This window comes from Epinephelus moara, chromosome 6 (assembly GCF_006386435.1).
Source record: "Epinephelus moara isolate mb chromosome 6, YSFRI_EMoa_1.0, whole genome shotgun sequence".
Classification (NCBI taxonomy): domain Eukaryota; kingdom Metazoa; phylum Chordata; class Actinopteri; order Perciformes; family Serranidae; genus Epinephelus; species Epinephelus moara.
Window position 1 is genome coordinate 21,001,000 of NC_065511.1, and position 10,297 is coordinate 21,011,296.

At 42.0% G+C, this 10,297-nt stretch overlaps 1 protein-coding gene across 1 annotated transcript in view; it reads right to left on the reverse strand.

The window, feature by feature from the left end:
* LOC126391843 (receptor-type tyrosine-protein phosphatase U) overlaps positions 1–10,297 on the reverse strand; it is a 218,120-nt gene that overhangs the window by 46,531 nt on the left and 161,292 nt on the right. Inside the window, exons 11-13 of the mRNA XM_050046801.1 lie at positions 9,636–9,738; positions 9,277–9,550; positions 2,846–2,882 (exon numbers count right to left, since the gene is read on the reverse strand). Of these exons, the coding sequence (XP_049902758.1) occupies positions 2,846–2,882; positions 9,277–9,550; positions 9,636–9,738 (414 nt within the window). The remainder of the gene's footprint in view (positions 1–2,845; positions 2,883–9,276; positions 9,551–9,635; positions 9,739–10,297) is intronic.

A 10,297-nucleotide genomic window follows, 5' to 3' on the forward strand; every position in this document is an offset into this window, starting at 1 on the left:
TAAGTTTTCAACCTGCTACAGAGATTTATATTGATGTTTACAGAGAAGGAACGGAGATGAGAGAATAAACAGACCGCTATAAATTGGTGCAGAAGAAGAAATATGTCAGCGTAAGGCAGGAAACTCATTTGCTAAGATCCATTAGTCATGTACAAAAAAAGGCTTGCAGCACATTGTTCTTCAATCCATTGTTCAGTTGTACAATGACACTGCAACAATCAACTGACACCTTGTGATATTACAATTGCACATTTCTATGCTATGGTACATGCACTAAACCTTTGAGGCGCATTTCTATTCAATGTTGAATTAAATACTATATTTTTCCCAGTCACAAGTCATCCACACAGCCTTACAGTATAATCTCAAGGTGCCCTGGTGTCTGTGAGCTACTGGAAAGGTCGTTATCATAATAGTGGGTTATTCATTTCTCTGGCATAAAGCTTCATACTTATGTAAATGGTGCTGAGCAGTGGGCCTTTCTTTGTCTTGTTCTAGGGGCCCACTGATCTAGTTTTTCTTGTGTGTGTCAGTCTGTCCTCCAGGCCTTGACAGCCCCGGAACTAGCCCCTCTCAGTCTATTGGAACAGCACAACCTATCTGAAGAGCGAGAGAAAGTCAGAGCAGGCCCGGGGACAGAGCTCTATCTTGCAGCCTGCTGGGGAAGAATCAGATCTGGGGCAGGGAAAATGAAAACAGAGCCATGTTTTAGCCCGACTATCTGCAGCCGTGGGCACTTTCCGGGGTGCTTTAAAACCATCACAGCAAAGATGAAAGTAGCTCAATATCATTTCATTATTTGGCAGGATTTTTGAACCAATGATGGGTGTTTGGCATATCTGAATGGAGAAAATGAGTCATTGGCTTTATATGACAAAGGAAGTGTTCCTTCTAAAACAGCTCGGGCTTTTTAAATTGCTACCACTACGTAACGTGTTCCAAGAAATGTGACATTTCCGTGTGTGCTGTTCAGTGTATGGACGCGCATCTAACAAGTATAGTTTACTTTGCAGGAGTGGTAGGAGACAGTTTAGTGAGACCAAATCAAAGATGATTTTTTTTGTAGTCTCTATTCACACACAGAGACACACCATCATCCAAAGACGCCTGTACGACTGTGAGCTCCTGTGAGCTACTGTGAGCTACTGTGACTGAAGATAACAGATTTCAGCTCGTCTCAAGGTGCTCCCTTCAAAAAAAAAACTTGGCACCTGCTGTTTATTTTATCCTGTGACTTCATTTAAAATTACACGTACAAGTGAAATACAAGGGTATGTTATATTGGGTGGAAATGTAGATGAGGAGGTGAAAAATCAATTTCAGTTTTCTGACATTTTGGACAGATAAGGCGGTTTTGCCACATTTAGCCTCGAAATTTCTATTAAGCCAAACACGAGCATGAAATAGATTTCCACATGAATCCGTGCACCTGCCAGCTGCCCGATGGTGGAAATTGGCACTTAGAGGAGAAATGGAAGTCTATTGTTGTGCTGAGCCTGCCAGAGGATCCTTAATTAAACTGTCACCTGGAAGTTGAAATGTAATCTCCAGCTTTGTTATCCAAGCCAGAATCATTTGCCTCCACTTTGCTTGTGATGGGCTGCTTGATAATAACGGCTTAGGACCTGATGATGCAGAGGCTATGTTAATGGTAGACGGATCACGGAGATCACAAACAGCAACTGAAAAAAACCTCTGACCTGTCGCTCCTTGAAATTGGAAATCACCCTGAAAAATTTTTCCTATCAATTTGCCCTTTCTGTATTTTTTTTTTCCTCACTTACATCATCAGGTACGTGGGTGATGTAATGCTGGCAATCTTTTAAATCATTACTTTCCATCTTGCACTTTTCTTTTTTTTCTCCTCCTGATCTTTCTATTTTTATTCTATTGTTAATATTCTGCTTGCTTATTACTTTAACTGCATTTCTTTCTCTTTGCTTGGTTTCAAAGAAAGGAAGCAAGAGCACGGTACAGCCCATTGGTGTGAGAAAGCATAATTAATCAATGCTCAACCGGGTGTCTGTGTGGGGCAGATGGAGTGAGACGCTGAGCCGAAATGGCTGGCCTTGCCTTTTGGCTTTATGCTTGAGGAGAGTCTCATCTCTTTCGTTTTTCACTCACAAAAGAGGCCTTCACCAAAAAAAGACACCCCGCCAAGACAATTTACTTGCAAGGCTCTGCTTACTGTTGCGGTGCAATGATAACTATAAATACATGACTTTTATTCGCCATGATCTGACAGTGTATACCGCAAGAGGGGCTCTCCTGCCATCAGGACTTAGAGTCAATTTCCCTGCCCTTTTCATGTCCCTTTGAATCCAAAAGCTGAGGTACAGAAGAGGAGGGGTGGGGGCAGAGCTTTCTCATACTCATAGGGCCAAGGTGGCTCCATCTGGAAGTTTTGATCTGGAGGACCCTTCTGGACCTCGTTGAGGTCAAAGCCCTCAGATGTAGCCGTCTAGTGGGCTGCTGATGAGAACAAAGAGACTGCCTTTGATATAGTGTGTCTCAGCGTCTACCCCCAAACAAACAGGATGAAAGCCTGACCTCTAATCCCTCCCTGCTTGTTGCCCTTTTCTCAGAGGCCCACTGCTAAACAACCAGGACCAGTCAGACAAAATTTGTCCATATCCCCAACCTTTGTACTTGCAAAAAGAGCAGAATAACAACGCAGTATGGACTAAACTGAACAAGACTGACATTCACAACATGACATTCTTAATTTTTTTTATCTCAGAGCAACAGGAGAGTAGACGACATCGCAAAGGACTCAGAAACAGTGCAGGCGAATTCATTCAAGGTCACAGTGTTTGTGGGAGGAGAAATATTCATGTTGAATTACCTTTGCGAGCAATGCGGATGCAGTTTATTCTGGATTCCTGAAAGAGAAAGAAAACATCAGAGGGGAGGGTGTCGCGTCGCATTTTGCATAAAAGAGATGCGATAAAAGGAAAGAGGATGACGTGAAATACTGAGCTGAGACACACACAGATATATCACGTTGAAAATGTGACCACAGCAGATAAAAACACACCCTGAATGAACATTAAAAAACATGATGTTACACAGTAAACAGGTGAGACCACATCTGGATCCACAGTGCTTTCTCCCCTCTCTGCTGTCTCTACCCTCTGATTAAATATTCAAGTGACTGAACATGAGTGGGTTGCACTTTTCTTCACTAAAAAAGCATAATCTACTTTACGATGGAGACACAGATAAACTACAGGAAAAATGATTCAGACTAAAAGGACAAATTACCTCTGAGTGAGGAGTCCTATTGACGACACGAGATTACAAAATGTCTCAAATCTGAGCGCTGCGGTGAAGTGTTAGAGAAGGAGATTAGAGATTCTTGCTGAAGGAGAAAATATGAGAGTTGAAAGGGAGAGAGCATAATTAAGAGGAGGGATTCAGACCAGTGCACCACTATGAAAAGGAATTAATTTTATTCAAATTTCAGCTGATGACATCTCAGTATTATGAAAAGGACCTTTGTCAAACAGCACTAATGAGATCCAAGACTGTAATCCAATTCCATCCTGCCACCTCTTGGAGGAGATGCATTATCAAATTAAGATTTACAGATGCTAATTCAGGCATTATAGGACAATTATGCAAATTTGGCCATCCGGAAATGAGCAAAAAGTGCTTTCCTCAAACTCCAGTTAAATTGCTTTTTTCTTTTTACATTGGAAATCCATTTAAAGCTGACAGACACTTGAACAAGTTCTTAACACGATGGTTTGATCTGAAAATACAGACTCAAATTGGAGAGAAATGTGCTGTCTGTCAGACGGTCATTTCATTTCCATAAACACACCACACAGATTCAGACAAAGACAGGATGTGTGGAATAAAGGGAAGTAGGCAGGCTCCTGTATACCTGCATATGGCATCATCAAAAGGAAACATTTAATTTACAGTACATAATGGTCAAATTTCATCAGTGCGTTGCCTTTTGTGGAAAACTACTCTCTTTGATTCCTCTAAATTTCTCTTCAAGTCCCAATTTTCTGACAGGCTTTTTATTATTTTTGCTGGACAATGAAAGGAAGACACTGACAATAGTTAAAACGCAAGACACTTTTTGAAAGTAGTTTGGAGTTAATGCTTCTCCACATGGTCAAATCTTTAGTTTTATTTAAACTGGAAATGTTTGTGACATTTGTAAGCATTACTAATGCTATAGAATATGATATGGATCTAATATTCACTGATGTGGTCTGAATATGATGAGTAAAAAGACTGTTTTGGTTTTTTTTAGATTCCTGCCATCCGTTGTTTGTTATTTAAGAACTAATTTTAAATTCCCCCACTAAGGCGTTAGTTTTGTGCCACTCAGTGGCTGATTCACAAGCCCCGTTTCGACTGAGCAGTATGGTTCAGTTCAGTTTAGTTCGGTACGCTTTTTATCTGTTTCCACTGTGAAAAGTTGTGGATGGTACCAATGGAACCGTTACGTACCGTCCCCATTTTTGGTCACCCCTCTGTTGGGTACCTAGCACACAGATCTGGTACTAAAAGGTGGAGCTGTGAACACTGCAGTCCATTGATTGGNCGTCCCCATTTTTGGTCCCCCCTCTGTTGGGGTACCTAGCACACAGATCTGGTACTAAAAGGTGGAGCTGTGAATACTACAGTCCATTGATTGGTCAGTAGAGGACGGTCACTCTGCTCAGGGCTGAGTTTGAGGCTCATATAACCACTGTTCATACCCCGGAGAATTTTATTAGTAAACTGAACCACTGTTCATACCCCGGAGAATTTTATTAGTAAACTGTAACTATAAAATGAAAGGATGTTTTGCTGCCTCTTGCAGCAGCTAGAGTCGGAGAAAAAAAAAAAAACTCAATTCACTGGGTCGACTGGCCGGCAACTTTTAAGGTGGAACGTTAACTTGTAATGTTACTCAGTGCATGAGTTGATGACGTGACTCCATCAGCACACCTTAAATTTCAATGTGACAACTTTGACCATCACTTTAGTTTTTATACGACATACACTTTTAGTAACGAGTGGATCCTCAGGCGTTTCTTTATATTAATTTCGACTGGGTTATGTCAGCTGCATATATTCTAATCCTCAATCAGAGCCAAAAAAAAGGACTGCTGAGCGTTGTTCCTGTGGGCTCCGCTCCGGCAACACTAAACCCCCGAGCATTCCTGAGAAGGACTAAAGCACAAACCTGTTATTTTTAAATATCTCATCGTGAGAGACTCTCACTGCAGCCTGTTCTATTTTGTTCTGAAAATGTCAAAGTGCAACCCTGTCCTGTGGACGATAAACGAGGTGCAGACTTCCATCTGTGTCACCAGTAATGAGGAAATACAGTGAGTTCTGGATGGAGCAGTGAATGACAACAACCCCGATCACATATAAGAGTACACCCCGTTAGGGTCTAGGTACCATGTCTAAAGGGTTACTTTTGGTTCCAAAGGTACCATACCGAAAGTGTTTGGTGGAAATGGGGCTATTGTAACTAATTATTAACTAATGATTCATAAACACAGTATCTCAAAGTCTATCCTCTATTAGTTCATAATTATTTACTATATAGTCCTCAAATGAGACTTTATAGGAGCTATCAGGTCGGTCTTGATTTGCTCCATACTTGATCCTTAGTAACTACTCACATTTTGCGTATTGTACTGTAAAGTGTTATCATGGGACTCACCACAAGAAGCCAAGGCTCATCAGGCACAGCCGTGCACTGAGCTGAATGCTAACGTCAGCGTGCTAAAGTATGTTAACATGCCAACATTTGATATCAGCACTAAAAAGTAACCTTGCGCAGCTGAGACTGATGGAAAGGTAGGCCTAGTACATTTTCAAGGAATTTGGTCATAAACCACAATTAAAATTTGTTCCAAGTCCTTGTCAGATATGTTTCTTTTTTTATTAAATCTAACAGCTGTATAAAGAAATACAACTCTGTGTTCTAATATTGTGGCAGACATGTCTGTTGTAATACATTTTGAAGGTCGATGAAAAGTAGCACTTTAAGTCTTGTTGCTATTTGCATTACTTAATTTTTATTGGTGCTCTGCAGTCTAATACAATTTATGTCAAAGGCAACTGATTATCTGTTTATTTTAATTAATAATCATTAGTTAATATTGCTTGAATGTGCATTTATACTGTATGTGTCTCCAGAAATGCTGACTGGTGACTTTGAGCTTTTGAAGGGCTGACTCAATTATAGGAAACATTTTCCATCGAAAAAGGCTGAATCATCTGAACCTGCCTCCTATATGGAGATGAAACCTTACATTCAATCATTACAAGCTCTGGCAAATTAAGACAGAGCATGTTTACATCTATTTACGGTAAAAAAAAAAAAAAGAGGCTGTTGTGACAGATAGATGCACATTTGTGTAACATGCACATCTGAATCGTGTGCAGGCTCAGCAGAAGAGTTAATAGGCCAGCTCCAGATTGTGGGACACACATCACACGTCTGGCCGTGCTGTGCCAGCCACGCCAGAGGGGCTGGTGGTTCCTGGCAGCTCTAAATACAAAATACAAATGCCAACGTGCAACAAGGGGCACCACAGCACACATGAAAGGTTCTACAGTGTGTGTGCTTGTGCGTGTGAAGTCTGGAGATAGATGTTATAAATGACTCTGCTTTGGCCTGCAAAAGCTACAGTCTGTATCCACAGTCTTTCAAGCACCTCTTTAGATGAATCAATCAAAGCAATTAGAGAGGCTTGACAGTCACTCTCCAGATAATTAGCATGGGTAAATGCCAAATATTATGTCCCATATACTGTTCAAACTATTCCCACTGCTGCTGCTGTTGCAGTGGATTAGATGCAATGTTTCCCCTCAACAAACAGACAAACACAAACTTAAGCAGACCACAGACACCCTGATTAATTGCACTGCACAATTAAATGATAGAATAAGTAGGCTGGCAATTAAGTTCAGATTTTAATAAGGTCTTCGGGGTGCAAATGCCTTAAATGATTGCCAAATATGACAACTTCATCACCACTTTCAGAAACCCTTATCGACATTTGTTTTATCCAAGTAAATGTGACAGCTTTCGACGCCAGCTACAGTTCAACAGCAGGTACAGGTTTTTTTCCATCCTCCACAATGAGTGGGCATAAGGTAATTATGTTTCCCTATTCTGTATACAATCCAAAAACTACTATAAAAATACCCCACAGTACATGAATATGCTGAATGCATTCATGCCTCCGTACAAAATCACATTTAGAATGCTGAAATTCTCTTTTTTGGCCTACATTTTTGTGACAGAGTGAGCACACTGTTAAAATGTAAAAGGCCTGAAATGCATAATTGCACACGGAGATTGGGCAGAAAGACAAAGCACAAAGGGAGATACGAAATAGCACAAAACACATTATGCAATCGCAACATTCCAGTCCATACAGGCTGCACAAGCCAGAGCTTAGCATCTGCTCTGTGGTTTTAATAGACGCTCTCACGGACATAACTCTGTAATGTTAATAATATCAGGCAAAGAAGGCATCAGTGTCATACTGTATTATTTGTTGGTCTGCTATGTAATGCTCTTCTATGTTATCTTGCTTTATGTAATTAGCCCTTTCTCATGTGACAGCTCATGTTGTCATAGCCCTGCTGCGACATGTCTTCTGTATCCTGCTGCTGATTGGTAAAATGCTCTGCAACTCGCTGCCCTCGGCTGTGCTCATCTGGTTGAATTGAGCTAAATCACAAGCTTTTTAGCTAAAAAGAAAAACTTCTTGTGTGTAAAAAGAGGAAACATCCCACCCACAACAAAGGCTTTGCACCGACAAAGGTCTGATGTCTGAAACACCGACCCTTGAATAAAACAGAGGCGGTAATTATGTGTTCGCAGGAGTTCATTTTATCAGGGTTTTTTTTTTTAAATACAACATCTTGTTCAGCCATGAAAATAAAGTTCCTGCCCTCCCTGAACACTGTTGTTCCCTCCAGAGGAATTGTTGCACTGCTGCAGCACCATCACAGGGATGATGCCCAGATTTCGACAGTGACTGCCACTGTATTTCCAGGCAAAGGAAGCAGTGTTTGAACGACTGGGGACAGTGTTGGCTGTGTGATTTGGCACTGTGTTTCCACTCATTGTGGGTCATGGATGCTGGCCCCCTGCCAGGCAAAACAAAACCTAATCCCATCCGCCGGTAAAGCCAGACCTCCCCTATCTAATCCCATGCTTAGTAGCCTAGTTGTGTGAAGTGCTCACACTGCACTACCTCCGTGTGTTTCTCCACTGAGTTGGAAAAAGATCCTACTGGTCTTCATGGGACTTTATAATACCCACATGCCCGATACAAAAAAAAAAAAAAAAAAAAACAGTGACGTGATCACAGAGTAACTACTGACAGGACTCGAAAAGTCAAACAGACCAGTAACCCAGTTTGCATGTATTTATTCCCAGGTGATGATCACACAAGGCTGCATTACCTACGGCAACATTTCTCAGCTCCATTGCCACAGTCTGTGAATATTAAAGCAGCAGCTTTCTACCTCTGATCATCTGCACCTGTGCCCAATTATCCTTAAGTAATTGCCTCACCCAGGTAGCAGCTCTTCCTGTAATGGAATTTGGAAAGGTAATGTGGCATCCTCAGGGTTTGACTGGAGACTGGAGGGCTTTGTGTGCTCAAGAGTGGTGATATGGATGGGAACACAACAGTGTAGAATACTGCTTCTCAACTAACAGGGTCTTCAGCCGGGATTCACATTCACATTTTCAAAGATACTCAACTGATTGGGTGCATACAGAAAGAGAGGAGTAGGTAAGAACATTAATGAAAGAGGCATTGAACGAAGGACATGAGGGAACAGGACGAAAAAGAAAGGACTGGGGCAGAATGGGGAAAGCAAGGAAAATAAAAGCTGAGGGAAGTGAACTGATGTACGTTGTTGACTCTGAGTAATTCCAGCTAATCACAGCTTTGCTAGCTGTAAGTAATGCATGCAAGTAATTCCCTGTTTCACACATGCTTTGTTTGCAGAGAATCAAAGCGCTTGGATATAAACATACACAATTTCCAAGTAGTTACACCGCCAGCTCAATATGTTTTCATCCAACAACCCTATTCACAGCATAAATACTCTTTCAAGGGATTGTGATCCCAGACAATGCAAACTGTCCTACAGAGTCAACCATAGCATTAGTAAGTAGAGATACTCATTAACAACACTCATCACTATTCTGCACACTCTCTACAGCTAGCTCGTGAAGTGTTGCCAGATCTGCTGCACCCCTGGTGGGAGTTAACAACCACTCACCCCTCTGAAGTTGCTCATAGCCTGGAAGTAGACAAGGTAGCTTTTGCGTGGGTCCAAAGGGCTGTTCCAGTAGCCGTTGTAAGTGTGATTGTCGCCAACAGTGAAGGGACTGGCCTCCGGGAGGCTGCTGGGCGGCAGCTCGGCTGTGTAGTAGTGCGGCGTGCCCCGGGCCTGTGCCTCACCGTGGGACATGGGCAGCGGGAAACACTCTTGAAGCCCCAGCTCCCGCTTTACTTTTTTCACTGTCTCCTCTTCAACCACCACCTGGTATGTACTGGACACAGAGTGAATGTGCACCTTTAATAAGCTGTGTTCAGTACAACAAAAAGATGGATGCACATTTGAGATGATTTCCTCACCTAACAGGTGCTCCTCTGCCTTGGGCTGGGCGCAGCAGAACAGTAATGGTGCTCTCTGTCTCACTTAGGGGGGACGGCATGTCTCCGTAATCAAATGTGGGAGCTGAGGACGCAGAAACACACTAACTTTACACGTCCATACACACAAACACGCAAACTGATTTAGCCAGTATCCATTTAGGCTACGATCAGACTGCAGGAAAATCAGATTTGTGTATCACATCAGATCTTTATGGCCTTGTTCAGACAGGCAGCCCAAATCTGTTTTTTGGCATATGCATATTGATTTAAAAAAAAGTCTGGACAGTGAAAAGAACATATGAAATGTGATTTTTTTGGATTTACAAATCTGATTCAAACCACATTTGGAGGTGGTCTGAATCTGATTCCAATCAGATTTCTACAGATGCATCTCAGGGTGCGTTCACACCTGCCCTGTTTGGTTCGGTTCAGTTGAACTCAAATTTGTTTGCCCCCCTAAGTGTAGTTGGTTTGGGCAGGTGTCAACATGGCAATTGCACTCAGGTGTGCACCAAAACAACCTGACAGAGACTTTCTTGAAGAGGTGGTCTCAGTCTGGTTACAAACCAACTCTGGTGTGGTTCTTCTGTGGTGAGAACGTGCTCTGACCTTGATCCGAACCAGCTGCAGTCACATGACAC